The sequence below is a fragment of the Ipomoea triloba genome, chromosome 1 (genome assembly GCF_003576645.1).
Source record: "Ipomoea triloba cultivar NCNSP0323 chromosome 1, ASM357664v1".
In the NCBI taxonomy this organism is placed as follows: domain Eukaryota; kingdom Viridiplantae; phylum Streptophyta; class Magnoliopsida; order Solanales; family Convolvulaceae; genus Ipomoea; species Ipomoea triloba.
This window is the reverse complement of record NC_044916.1, coordinates 37280000-37294694: the sequence shown is the minus strand read 5'-3', so window position 1 is coordinate 37294694 and position 14695 is coordinate 37280000. Positions and strand designations below refer to the sequence as shown.

Genomic DNA, 14695 nt, shown 5'->3' with positions numbered 1-14695 from the left:
GTTTCTCTTTCCCCAAAATGCCCTTGTATATATATATATATATATATATATATATATATATATATATATTGAACCGCTGCTATGTTATGTTTAATTTGGGAAAAGTGGCAAACTAAAGGGGAGCCAAACTGGCTCCCCTTATGTTCTTTTTTTTTTTTAGTTTTTTATTTCTTTATTAAATTATTATTATTATTATTATTATTATTATTATTATTTATCCTAAAAAAATCATTATAATTATTATTATTATGAAAAATATGTATACCCTTTTGGTCATTTTACATGTTAACCGCTAATTTAAACCGCTAATTTTACCAAACATCTTTTTACAAACCGCTAATACAATCGGCTGGTCAAACCCGCTAATACAATTCGTTATTTGATAACCGCTAACACCATCCGCTACCGCTAACCGCTGATAACTAAATAAGCCCATTGAAATTTATCTGCAGATTGAAGTTTTACCCACGGCAAAACTAAAAACATCTCTATTCGTGCCGTATTGATTATTTGCTTTAGTCACATCATGTGTAGTCTTTTTCTTTCTTCAATTTTTTCTGTTTTGTCGAAAAATATAATGAAGAATTTTTCTGATTAGTAAACGAGCTCTTGAAATTTCGGGAATATGATTGTGGTGGCGACTGGTGAAGAGTGCAGTTTGATCTGAGGTCACGGCACACCTGCTCAAGAGAAAGAAAAGGGTTTTAGTGATTGGAAGAAAATTAAATTAAATGATCTGAGCAAAGATGGTGAAGTCACAGCTCCAGCCTTTCACCATCATAAAACTACCTAACTTCATCAAGATTGGATGTTTTCTATGTTTTTTAAAGGAAATTTACATCACTTCATAGGCCGATAGTGGCAATCATGTATTTTTGTTTGTAACTTTTGAGTGATTGTTAGGTGTGCTCCCTTAATCTTATATTATTACGTTTGTACATGATAAGTTAATTGAAATATTAGTCGCGATTCTGGTTCAAGACATCTTAAGGTGACAATTGAAGTAATTAAGAGTAAATTATTGTGCCAGTTAAAAGACGCATTTTACGAAAGACTTGAGGTTAGATCGATATCGAGTTAGTGTTTAAAAATCACGTGTTGGAGAGTCATTTGTCAGTACGATAATGTTTCTAGCCATGTAAATCGTCCACTAGCTTCTACCATTATTAGCATTTTCCAACACACCATTTTTGTTGGTTTCTTCGTATGTAGGGCTAGTTGAGGCCAATTAAACATTTTCTAAGTACAATAATCGTGAAAGTGATCCCCATTTCGTAAACTGTTTTTAATGTGCCTGTCTCAACCGATAACTTTTTTTTTTTTTCTTTTGGGTTTAACCCTAGGTTTCTTCGACCAGTCTCATTAGCAATCATACATTAAACTAATCATATTCGCGTTAAGTAAGATCTATATTGAACTAATTAATCGTATTTGTATTGAATAAGATCTCAAAAGGTGACAAAGCATTCCCAATTTTATCTATTTGTCTAATTGATATTGTTTTGAATGGTTTATAGTTTAATTTTTATATTGATTTATTTAAAATAATATAAACGAGTGTATTAAAAGGTGGCAAGGGTAATATACTAAAACATAGATTTAATATAATTAGGGTAGATAGATAACATACATGCTTTCACAACCATTCATCCTACCTCCAATAATAATAATAATATATAATCCATTTACATTTCAAGAAAGACCAAAACACCCTCCCCACTTCCCCTTCAGAATCATACTCATGACTCATCTACCTAATTATTAAGATTATACTAATCATATTATTATACTAGGAAAACAACCAAATAATAGTTGACATAATTAATATAATTCCCATTTTACCCCTCCCATCCTTTCATTCAACAAATCAAAAAAACTACCACCACCCCATGATTGTTTTTTTAGTAGATTCTGGACCAAGGGCAAGATTGTCTTTTTAATCAACACTGGAACATTGAATCAGCGGATGCCATGATGGGTTGGTTCAGATACATCCAAGGATTGGCCATGAAAGTTTCCGGCGCAGTAAGAATCTCCGGCGCCGGCGCCGGCGAGGAGTCAAAGATTCCATAGATAGAGTTTATGGAAGCGATCATGTCGTCGAGGGACTGCAATCTGTGGGTAAGCTCCATGACCTGAGCTCGGAGAACAGAATTCTCCCTCTCCACGTTAAGGTAATGTTGGGTGGTGTGATTGATGTTATTAAGGATCTGAGCGTTGTCGTTCCTCAGCTGGGCAACCTGCGACACCATATCGTCCAGATGTTTCTGTTTCCTCATCCTCGACCGACGCGCCGACTCGCGATTTGACTGCATTCTCTTCCGCTTCCTCTCGTTCATCGCACCCTGCATCTGCAAATCCCCCTCCGACCCGGAGTTCTGAAGAATCTGGGTAGATCCCGACGAGTTCCCGCTCAAAGACGCCATTTTTTTTTCTCCCCACCAGAAACCTTAGATCAAAAAAGCTTAGGTACTGATGATTCAACGACCAGATCGAGGTTATTAATATATATCTATCACTATTTAACCTGGATTTAGTAGTTATTATAACTGTAAAGATCAGAACGGCGTTAATGATGAGATGAGAGGTTATTTATGAAAAAACATAGAACCAGTAGAGGAAAACAACAGAGAAAGATTGAACAAGATGGGTTCTGCGTCTGAGTGAAGAACTGATCATAAACCCAGAACGGAGGATTTCACTCAACACAGGAGACATTAATCTCGAACATCAAGAACACAATACTCAGCATCAAAGAAGAAAGAAAGAAAGAATCTTTTTTTTTTCCCTGAAACAACGGATCTGTATTGGTATGAGAAACTCAGAAACTAACAGAGCTTCGGATCTATGCTAGAAAAGAAAGAAGCAGAATAACGAGAGAGATTAAGAGCTTGAAAGCTATGGGGATGAAGAGAAGAGAAATGGAAGAGGTTTTACAAGAGGAGGGAGGGTGATTTTATAGCGGAGATTCGGAGAAAGGTGGACAGAAAATCGATGGAAAAATAATAGAAAAACATTAAAAATTGGTGGGGAAAATGGGAAATAAAATAAAATATTATCAGCAAGTGGAATCTACTGAGGGAGTTGTTGAATGGTGGATGATTAATTAATTAATGCATTAAAATATCTAGAAGCCCACTTAAAACTTTTTTTAGCGAAATGGTGGAGTTGGATTTCTGCTATAAATATTGAAGGGTTGAACTCTTTTTTGAGTACTATTTACTAAAGTACAAAAAGTCAATAACGCCTCCACTGAGGCTCGAATTCACTCCCTCCCATGTGGGATGCAATCGGGTGTCACTAGACTATTTTGCGAAGGGTTGAACTCTTTATGTGTAAAAGTGTACAGTTTGATGTTAAGTTTTGAAATTTTACTCTATTCACTAGCTTTTCATTGGTATGGGAGCGGAATCATGTAGTTCATGATATAATTCAACGAAAGTGAAAAATTAGGGTTATCAAAATATATTTTCGTTTACATATATAATAGGTTATTGTATACTAGAGTTGTTGATTGGATCTTACGTGTAAAGGTTTAGTTTGAAACTAATATCTTATTCGAAAGAAATTAACTTTTTTTTTAAAAGCTGCATACTTTAAGAGATACGATCACTTTTAGTTGCTGATTATGTGGAACCAACATGACACACATTTATGTAAATTGAGTGTATATTCGGCATCATATCTAAAAGAAATTAAACTTTTTTCACTTCAATCATATATTATTTATAAATCTTTGCATATAATAACCACTAACCAGTATCATGTGACACTAATCCATATTGGACTAAAAATAATGCTTGAAAAGTTTAACTTTTGCGCAAAAAAAAAAAAAAAAAAAAAAAAAAAAAAACTTAACCCAATGCATGCAAAAATTTGATTTTTATTCAAAAAAGAAATCTTAACTAGTGTTAAATACAATAATTGAACCTCCAATGTAACAATTGCATTAATAGTCTATTTTATCATTGTTAGTAATTTTTTATTTATTTCATATTAAACATAGAAAGAAATTTCAAATAAAATGATTTGGGATAAATTTTTATTTTACAATAATAGTTGTGGAATATTCATTAAATGACTATATAATGCTCATTGACGCAGAGCCAACTGTTTCATGGTTTCCTTTGACTTGTGTTGATTTATGAGGTTTTACCCGCGGTTAGGGGAAATTATAGTTTTTTTACCGCATGTGTGGGGGATGGAGGCGTCACGTGTTGTCAAACTGTAACGGCAGAGGAATCTCTGAAACTAGCGGTGGGGTTGTCGTGTTTGAAGAGTTTAACATGGGTGGCCACTCAATTTGTTACATTTGTCTCAATCTCAATTTTTTATCATTTTCCCCTTGCATGCAACTTTAATGTGATCATCCTTTGTTTTCTTTCTCCGCATGATCAACTCAGTTAGTCACAGAAATAAAGTTAAAAAATAATAATCCAAGATTGAATCTTACCGGCAACAGTGAGTGATTTATATCCTTTTAAATACTCTGCTGGAAAGTATCTCAAATTTTACATTCTTTTTTACTCTAATAAACTCGAATAATTCGAAATTGAAAATCCATAGTCAAATTAAACCCAAACTTTAACAAATAAATATTATTGGTCGAACTTAAATCAAATTTTGAATTGAATTGAGTTTCTAATTAACTTTTATGGAGTAATATTTGGCTTCAAATCCCTTTCGATTAGCTCATATACAGTTCTTGACTTTTTTTGAGATTAGGGTTCTTGGCTGCTGTCATCACGCTTGAAAAGTTTATTTTAATTTGTTGACTGTTGAAAAAAATAAACAAACATTAATCTAAATTCATCCGTCAAAGTAATTGATAAGTATACTGTTAACTATAAGATAGAATTGATTCGATTTTTTTGGGGGAAAATGTTATATTTGAAACGAATTTGAATTAATTTCGTAATGATTGTTGTAAATAAATAAATAAATAAATATTAGTGTAAATTTCTCCCAAACAAAAAAAATTGTATTTTTAGGTTCAACGCAAAACAGGCCGCAGACAACGTAGATTGTAGTGGCGGCGATATAATAATTGAAAACAAAAACAATATACTCCGTATTTGATATATGCATGATTGGATACTGTTATTATTAACCCTTGATGCCGTTAAATCCTATGACGACTTCCACAGTTTCACCATTGGTAAAAATGGAATATATAAAATGAGGGAAAGAAAACAAGTGTTGTTAAGAACAACAATACAAAGCTGTACATGATATCCAAGAACGTCGCCCATGGTTTTGTACTACCATTTGCATGGCCCCTTGTTTTCAATGTATGACACCCCATCTTGCCTACACATTATTCATAACTATATATGTACCGCTTGAACAGTGGTGAAAATTACAAGATGTGTCTCAATGGGTAGCAAAATAGTCAAATACTGTGAATACAATGCGACTCGACTCAAAGAGTCACAGTAGAGAATAGTAAGATGCATGGACCATTGTTTTAAATGCATGAAACCACACCTAAACCTATATATGCATGACATTATTGAAGGTGCATTCAAAAAAGCTATGATACTAAAGTAATTAAAATAACAATAATACGATTAAATTACTACAATCACATATACCTATTAAATTACTACGGAGTATTTTTTTAATTTAAAAGTAATTACAACAATAAATTGTTTGAAACGCTGACGCACCTTAAATCTGTGCATATTGCACTTATCTCGAGACCAACAGAGTAAATAATGATGATGATATCCAGAGAGGCAGAGCGTGCGGGCCATGACCGCCCATCAATCAAACTGAATAATATCAGAATATAAATATCCATAAAACAGAGTATTTAATAATTATCACTGCCTTTATTAAATTCTAAATTTTGTGATCTACGTCAATCTTTGGGTGCTAATCAAGGTGATTAATTAACTTTAATAATTGCATTTAAGTGGGAAGAGAAGATGCTCACAGGCCATTTTAAACCCAAATAAAAAATGATAATAAGTATACTTGCTACATCAATTTTGTGATTCTTAAGGATCATCAATGTGCTATTTTCTATCATATCAACTAAATCAGAGGCTCCCAAGCTCATTTTTAATAAAATTCAGATTATTATACTTGATTTATTGACTTATACTTGATTATTCCGACTTGTTTACTAGAATTTCATGATAAAAAAATATTTCAACCTGACTATTAGGATTGTATAATGTTATCATAACCTTAATTAGCTACTTTATACGGTGGATCTCCTCGGTCAGCAAACACTGGTGCAATCATCCATAAAAATCTACTAAGTACCCTATATTTAGGTTGGTAAACAACCCTCAACCCATGTGTGACTCACTTTTTTTTTTTTTTTTTTGTTTGTAAACAAATAATACAAATCAACTAGAACATTTATACATTTGACATTTGTTACAATAAAAGAAAAAAAGTCATAAGTTTAGCTAAAATATAATAGTTTAATTAATGCAAGTCTAAACCTTACTGTGCAAGCCACTAGGTTAATGTGTGACTCACTTTTCTTTTTCCCCCCCTTGTTACAATTGGGTGTGGCTAATTGAATGGAATACGATTCCTAAAGCTTAAATGAATTTGAACAAATATTGTTATAATGGGATAAAACTAGTGACAAAGTTTAAAAGTGATCAAGTTAAAACATAAGACGGTGGGGGTGGGGGAACAAAGTTATAGCTATGAGGAAAATGTGAAATAAGAACGACAGAGAGGTAAAAAAGGAGAAAACCCTAGTGGAGTACAAATCCTCAATGCACGAAAGCAACAAAAAAGGACGTACTAATTAGTAATTACCAAGTCATCTACCATTATTTGGGAAAATGGGGAGCTTTACACTAATGAGTTTGACAACACATGAAAAATTAATTAAATCTAATCAAATTTAATTTAATGAGTTTGAATAAATTAATATAGTATTAATAAATAAATTTCATATATATTATACAAATTCAACAATTTGAGAAACTCTATGGATGCGACCCATATACAAAATTAATTGAGAGTAACCCTTTGGAGCTTAGCGTAGTTACGTTGGTTCATCACCTGACTTAAAGGTCATGATTGGAAGCGACTTTTTTGTACACACATGAAAACTAAGATCTTATCGGTGGACTGATTGCGTGATTCCCAACAATGAGATGACCTAAGTTTTAAAAAAGATTAATTGAGAGTAAAATGTTAGGTAAAGTTACAAAAGTCATACAAATGTTTTCTCACGCTAGCTCCTACTTCCCACCAATCGTGTAGGATATTCAGAGTGTATATTCCCCCTCAAGTATTATAATTTTAATTTTAATCCCCCTCAAGTATTAGTAACTTAGTTTTGTGTGTGTGTGTGTGTTTTATTTGTCATATATACTGTGAAATCAACAATGTGTCACAATCCTCTAGAAGGTGATTGGTTTGGTGAGGATCGGAGAAGTGATAAAGACTTACCAATATTCTCATGCTTTAAAAAGAACATGCTCTATGTGGTAGCCATGTTTTGGGTTTGGTTAATTGTAGGGCTGCCCCCTCTTAACAGCTCATTCTCACCAAAGCCTACCAAAAATATGCATAATGTAACTATAGGATCCTATAATTTGCAACCCTACTCCCTATCGTTTCTTTAATTTGGCATCTCCTTATTTTAAAATTATATTAATTCACGGGTTTTGATCTGTAGCATTTTATATATTCTGATTAGTTAATTAGCGTTTTCAGATTATTTACAATTTATTTTTTTTGTTAAGTAATTTAAATTTAACTAGTGATTAATAAATAGTTTTAAAATGAAGTTAACTTACACTAAGTTACACTACTTTTTCTTTTGATAATCCCAATATGTTTGCCAACTTATCAGAGGTTGGTTGATGCTAAAAATGTCAAAATCAAGAAATCAAGAACATAGACAGAAATAAAAGAAGAATACAATTATTACGTGGCTCGACACTGTACTTATGTTTACAGGAGTGAAGTTATTTTTTTTAATTAATTGTGATGATTATACATTCAAGTCTACAAACATTATATTTATATGTAATTGTAACCTATAGTATATTTATAAAATTATCCATGTGCCGTATAGTACTATGCACGCTTCAATACCTGTAATCTTTCAATATATAACATATGATACATACCTAATGAAAATATATAACATATGATACATACCTAATGAAAATAACAGGTGATTATCATGCAAAGTGTGTGGTGGGTAGTTAGTGGAGGCTAGAAGCTAATTTAATTAAGTCATTAAGAACAAATTAAATCATTTAATTTACCTGAGTTTTTAAAATTTTAAGGTACACACAGAGCATAAATAATACTGAGAAATTAAATTAAGATCAAGTTAAGTAAAGTCAGTTTGTAGGGAAGAAGAGGGACCCTACCTGAATAGAGAAATGATTTAATTAGGATCTTGGAGACTTTGAGGTATCATGTACTGTTGCATGCAAATGGTCATCTTGTTTTAATATGCAAGTAGCAAGAATAGGCACAAAATTCACATGGTGGCATTTTCCGGATTTAAATACGATACTTCTGATTAAATTGAAAAGACTCGTGTCATTTTATTTACAGTAAACATTTATAGACTTATGCCCATCATCTTTGAATCCTTGATGACCTATGGTATTTAATTACGGAATAAGTTCGATTAAATGTGTTCGTTGAAAAAATCTTGAAACCCTTCAAGTGGTGCATGTCAACATAACCCTTCTTATCCTGAAAAGACACCTTACATTCTTGAACCAAAAATCATCTTTTGCCTTACCTAGTTAGCCGGCCTTCTCCATCCCTCGAGACCCATCAAAACTATAGTACATAAATATTTTATCAATAAGGCCCTCGACATGATCTTAAGTCGTAACTCACCCTTCGTAGACAAATCTTGCGGAGTATCGAAATCCCTCCAAATTTTAGGGCATTATTATATTTTCATAAATATTTACATTAGATTCACATAAAACATGTCTTTTGTAAAGTTTGAAGCATACAAGTTTTTAAAGAAACCTTTTTGCTTTATTGTATTAGTGTAATTAATGGATATCTGTTTGGGTCAATATATAATATATACATATACATACATTGGTACGCTATAGAGACATTAGATAAACATGGATTGACTAAGGTACCCTATCTGTACGATGTTTGATTTAAGGTTATGCATTTTGTTGACTATGTAAAAGAGAAATCATGCTATTGGTCTCCACTCTCATCTATCTTTCCTCCTTTCTTCCTTCCAGTTCCTGTTATCAGTCAAAAACAGTCGAAGTCCAGAAATACTAGCTTTCTTTCATCCATTCTTATCCTAATTTATTTATGTAAACAATTCAAACATGTGCTCAATTTAACCAAAAGAAAAATAATTATTTTTTTTCTATAAGGACAAAGCCTATTAATGTAACTCAACCCTACAATACCTACTAGGAAAAAAACTATTAATATAACTCTTTTTTTTGTCACGTGGAAAAATTATTGTCACTATTCGAGGATGTATACGAAGTAAATTTACTCTGTGTAATAGTCCACAAATCACACATGAAAGATAAAGTGCATTAAGAAAATCATGTGTATTGAGGAGCTTGAATGAAAAGATATTAGTAAGAATTGAACTCGTGTTGTCCTCATGGCATTGGTCTAGTAAATATTATGTAAAATTGGTCTCGTATTGCCATATATATATATATATATATATATATATATATATATATATATATATATGACATACACCCACACACATGCACTATTTTTTTGTTTTTATATATTGCCGCCTAGACCATCTAGGTTATAGACGTTTGTCTACTGTCCGACTAGCGCCCCTACTGCAACCATGCTTATAGGTCTAGAACTGGTTCAGATCCCGGATAAAATTCAACAAATAAAAAAATCATGTTAAACCCGCTTAACTATCCATTCAAGCACAAAATTATACTGTAATGTTTTGATCTTTCAGTCTTTCTATAAGATGGATTTTCCAAAAATGGCGGCCGCACGCCATTTCTCAAAAGCCATTTAATTTGGAAGCTTCAAACTTTAATGGACAAATACTATTAGCTAAAGAGAAAGAAAACAATATATACACACAGATTACGTACAGAATATTACTCCGATTATATATATTCTCAACTTGCCAGCCGTCAAGCATCACAATCTTTCAAAGAAATTCAACAACGCAGTAATAGCTTTATCAGAATGTTAGCTGCATACAATGTATTGTGATAGAATGGAATCCCAAACATGGCGGCCACAACAATCAAATGTCGGATCTTGCCTATAAAATATCATACATTCATGATACAACATCAAATTTCTGAGATATTGTTCGATATACGATAAGGTGAGACTCGAACTAAAATCTTTCTCGAACAGGATGGCACGAAGAAAAGCTGAAAATGACAGGAATGTATGAAGATGGATGTTCGTATTAAGACGGAAAAAAAAACAACTATGTACAAGACTACAAGTTAAAGAAGTTTAGCATGATATGGGTCTGGTGAAGGTCTTACATGCATAAATTACAGCTCCAACTGTTAATGCAGTGATATAGGAGGTTTATTGAGATCCGGGAAAAAGGGAACGTACAACAACAATGATAGATTGGGGAGGGGTTGAGCTTTCGAGGAGACAACCGCCTCTCGGGGCTGATTTTGTTGTGATCAAGCTCGTGCAGCAGCTAGGTCGAGCTCCATGTTGGTTATGGCTGCTGCTGCTTCGGGGTGGTAATGAAGGATCTCGGTCCACATCATTTCTCTGATCATTTCTTCCCCGAGATCCTCGTCTATGTCGAGGTTGATTGGGACCTGAGCTGGGGGGTCGCTGTTGGGGTCATACAGAGAAGACATGTAAGGGTGTTGAAGCGCCTCAGTGACACTGATTCTCTTTGAAGGGTCGAACACGAGCATCTTCTGCAGCAGGTCGATTGCCATGGGATGGGCGTTGGGGTAGATCCGGGAAAAGGGCGTTTTGGGAGAATACGGAAGGGATTTGATGTACTTCTTTGCCTTGGGGTTGTCGATGAATTCAAGATCCTCTTCGCTCTGGCTGCCAAGGATGTTGATGATCAGTTTAAGTTGGTTAAGACATTCGGTTCCAGGGAATATCGGTTTCCTTCCCAGCAGCTCAGCAAATATGCAGCCTACTGACCACACATCAATCGACGTTCCATAATTGTCACAGCAGAGGAGCAGCTCTGGTGCACGATACCAACGGGTAACAACGTACTCTGTCATAAACTGATCCTTACCGCTGTTTGTCCGTGCAAGTCCAAAATCACAGATTTTCAAGTCACAATTCGCATTGATGAGTAGGTTCCCAGGCTTCAAGTCACGGTGAAGAATATTTGCAGAGTGAAGATACTTCAGGCCTCGAAGCAACTGCATTCGACATTTCAGATTAGTCTCAAAAAGGAAAAGAAGAAAGGGCATAAAAAAGGGGAGAAAAAAAAAAAAAAAAGACCCTTTGTATTGCTTAATTTGTTCGAGTCCACAAGGATCAAGATGGAACAAGTAAATGTGAGAAAATAACCCCATAAAAGTAGTAGGCTAAGCGTGCTGAAAGAGTGTTTTGGTAAACTTACCAAATTACAGGAATCCATTTTGAGAAAAAATGAAAGTGTTTCTGAAATGTAATGATTTGAGAAATCGAAATCAACAATGTACCTGGAACAAGAAATATTGGCAATGGTCACCAGTAAGTGCCTGTGAGGACTTGATAATCTGGTGCAAATCCGTGTCCATAAGTTCATAAACCAGATAAACATCTTTGAAACTTCTCTTGTGAATAGGCAACATGACATCTTTCAGAGAAATCACGTTTGCGTGTCTAAGATGGCGAAGAAGCTTTATTTCGCGCAAAGTTCTCAGCGCATCAATGCGGTTCTCAAATGCGTTATGTATTTTCTTGATGGCAACTCTTTCGTTTGTTTCCTTGTTGATGGATGAGCAGACAATACCATATGCCCCTCGACCAATGGGCTTGATTGGCACATACTTCGTGTCAATCTCGAACAGCGTTTGCCACATAGAATAGTAATGTTTCCCGGGAGTCATAACTCCATTCGGAGGATCAACAGGGGTAGCCATTTCCTGAAATGAATCCAAGCAAACAATTTAATTTACAACTAGATCAGTCATTATCTCAAAACAGAAAACAGTGATTGCAAGCTCTAGCTTTTCACATAGAATAGTAATGCTAGTAGAATCTGAAACATCAGCATTAATTACATAATATGTCAACGGCACCACTTCATATTTCCAAATAGGATATCCTTTCGCCCGCACGAGTTTAGCTTACTGGTTCAATAAACAGTATTTGGAATAAGAGACCAAGGTTTGAAACTCAGCGGCGGCAGTGTCGGGATTATGCCCAAAGTGGGCAAATCCCTTGTGCACACTGGCATTTGGCCAGTTGGCCTGTCTGCTGAGCCACTAAGTTACCGTGATTTCCATACTCCCAAATACCCTTGGGGTTGGGGATTCAACCTTTCGGGGGAAGAAATAAGATATACCCTCTAATCGTGATATGCCCTACTCTATGCAATATTAACTGTATTTCCTCGAATACAACGCAGCATAGGTCATCACTCATCAGTGTTTAAAGCATCTCATGACAACCATAATGAGCTTAACTATTTAACAGCTTGTCCTACTAGGAATCAAATATAACCAATCAACAATTAAATGCTCAATTTAACCTCGAAGGCAAAGCTGCAAAGCCATCTGTGATTAACCTCGAAGCATTTAACAGCTTGTTAGAGGGAGGCTGGTTAAGGGCAATGGACCTACTAGGGATAAACAGCTAAAATGCCAATATAAGTTCTTCTAAAATTGTTAAGCCTCCTTATTGAACTTCCAGTATCCTTCACTGCATATCAGACCTCCAGCTCAAACATTACTTCTTTGCTCAAAAAACAAATCCAGATAGAAGATTTGGATACATAAACTTCCCCAGTGTACTGAGGAACCTCAAATAACACCAAACAGAACCATAAAAAATAAAGCTAAAAACAACCAAAACATTAACAGTCACCACAGACAATCATGCAAAAAGTAATATCTTTTAGGGAGAGGAGAGGCATAAAGATACAAATCTTTAGTCTTTACAGCGAACAAATGGAAATTATACATAAAGTTAGCATCTTCATGAATCCATGAATTTCTGCAGATACCAAAGAAAAAAAGAGTAGAAAAACATGAAAGGGAGAAAAAGAAACATACTTTTCGACAACAATTTCTCCTCGAAACCCTTCACTGTCGTCTCCTCAGTTCCATCTCAAGATCGAATTTTCCATCGAGCTCTCAAACCTTTCCCAGATTAAACTCCAATTCTCAAGAAATTCCCATCCCGTCCCAGCAAACTCGAATCCCCCAGTGTTAGTCACTCAAAAATCCTCAACCTTTCAGATAACCCGAGTTAATTAGCCCAGAAAACACCCTTAACGAGTCAGATCAGAAGGATCTAAAACAGATTAATTGCCCATTTGCCCTAAACATTTCCCCGGCTTCCACAGTAAACGGGTCACTGTACGTATGTACCCGAACTTTTACGGTATATGCTCCAATAGATATCCTTGCAAAGTGCCCACGACAAGATATTTGAGATTTCTATTCCTCCCCTACACCCCCACTACACTGTTTTTCCTTTTCTCCTTGTTTTTTTTACCCCTTTCCCCGTCACATTATTCAATGTTCATTAACTGTAAACTCGCTGTCTTGTCGCCATCGCTGAATCAGAGTGTTTTAAACCATTAATCAGAGTGTTTGCTTTTTAGAAATGATCAAGTATTAATGATTTAGAAATGATCAACTTCTTATAAAAAAATCCTTGTTATTGTTTTCAAAAAAAAATAAAAAATCCTTGTTTTTTTTTTTAAACAAAAATCCTTGTTAATTAGTACATTATATTCGAATAAGATACCATCAAGACTCGATCGAATTAATTTTATATATAAATATGATGTCATAGGTAAAAAAAGAAATTGATAGAGATTATACCTTACTCGTATATTTATACATCTGCTCGATATCTGTACAAGTGAATGAAATGTCTATTTTTTGAGCATATTTGATCATCTTGCATTTTACTCGACCTAAACCTAGTCGGGATATGGCTCCCACTGGTTAGTAGAAGTCGGATTGTGCACTCAGGATAAAATTCCTGATCACTTATGGTCGAGAAGATTGTCCTGAGCATCAAACTCAAAGTCGAAGCACCACCCAGTCGTATTGTATGATCACATCTGCTTTATGCGAATGTTTGGAATCTCAAAGCACGTGGAACCATTAGGATTGCCCTTGTCATAGCCGATGCATGGAAGCCATGTGGCTAGCATCTCGGACGCTCAACATGTGTCCCTTCCAAACTTTTATATGAACCACATTAAATACCTAAAGGAAAGACTTTTAAACTTTAGATTATATATGACCTAAGTTCGGGGAGGTCTGATCTCAACACTATGACCAAATACAATATACTATTGTATTTGTCACTTTAAAAAATAATACCACACCACAACAACACTTACAATCAATAACAAAAAATGATAATATACCGAACGAAAATTACTATTTGTCTATAAGAAACAAAAATTATGTTTTGCCTTTGAAACAGTGAGACATTACAAAAACTTAATTTATGTAGTACATGCTCTTATATAATGATTATGAGTTTTTATGGCAATTAAAAAAAACACATTCTCAAAAAAAAAAAAAAAAAAAAAAAA

The 14695-nt window shown here is 34.4% G+C and overlaps 2 protein-coding genes across 2 annotated transcripts; both read right to left on the bottom strand.

Annotated features, from left to right (window-relative positions):
• Positions 1-1582: 1582 nt before the first annotated feature.
• LOC116013919 (bZIP transcription factor 44-like) lies at positions 1583-2936 on the bottom strand. Its single transcript, XM_031253890.1, has one exon. The coding sequence runs from the start codon at positions 2424-2426 to the stop codon at positions 1941-1943; it is 486 nt and encodes a 161-aa protein (XP_031109750.1). The 5' UTR covers positions 2427-2936; the 3' UTR covers positions 1583-1940.
• Positions 2937-10242: 7306 nt separating this feature from the next.
• On the bottom strand, positions 10243-13594 carry LOC116028575 (mitogen-activated protein kinase homolog NTF3). The gene is made up of 3 exons (XM_031270329.1): positions 13191-13594; positions 11634-12059; positions 10243-11348 (listed from the first exon to the last, which is right to left on the bottom strand). Exons 2-3 carry the CDS (start codon positions 12054-12056, stop codon positions 10632-10634), a joined length of 1140 nt encoding a protein of 379 aa, XP_031126189.1. The 5' UTR covers positions 12057-12059; positions 13191-13594; the 3' UTR covers positions 10243-10631.
• Between the last annotated feature and the right edge of the window lie 1101 nt (positions 13595-14695).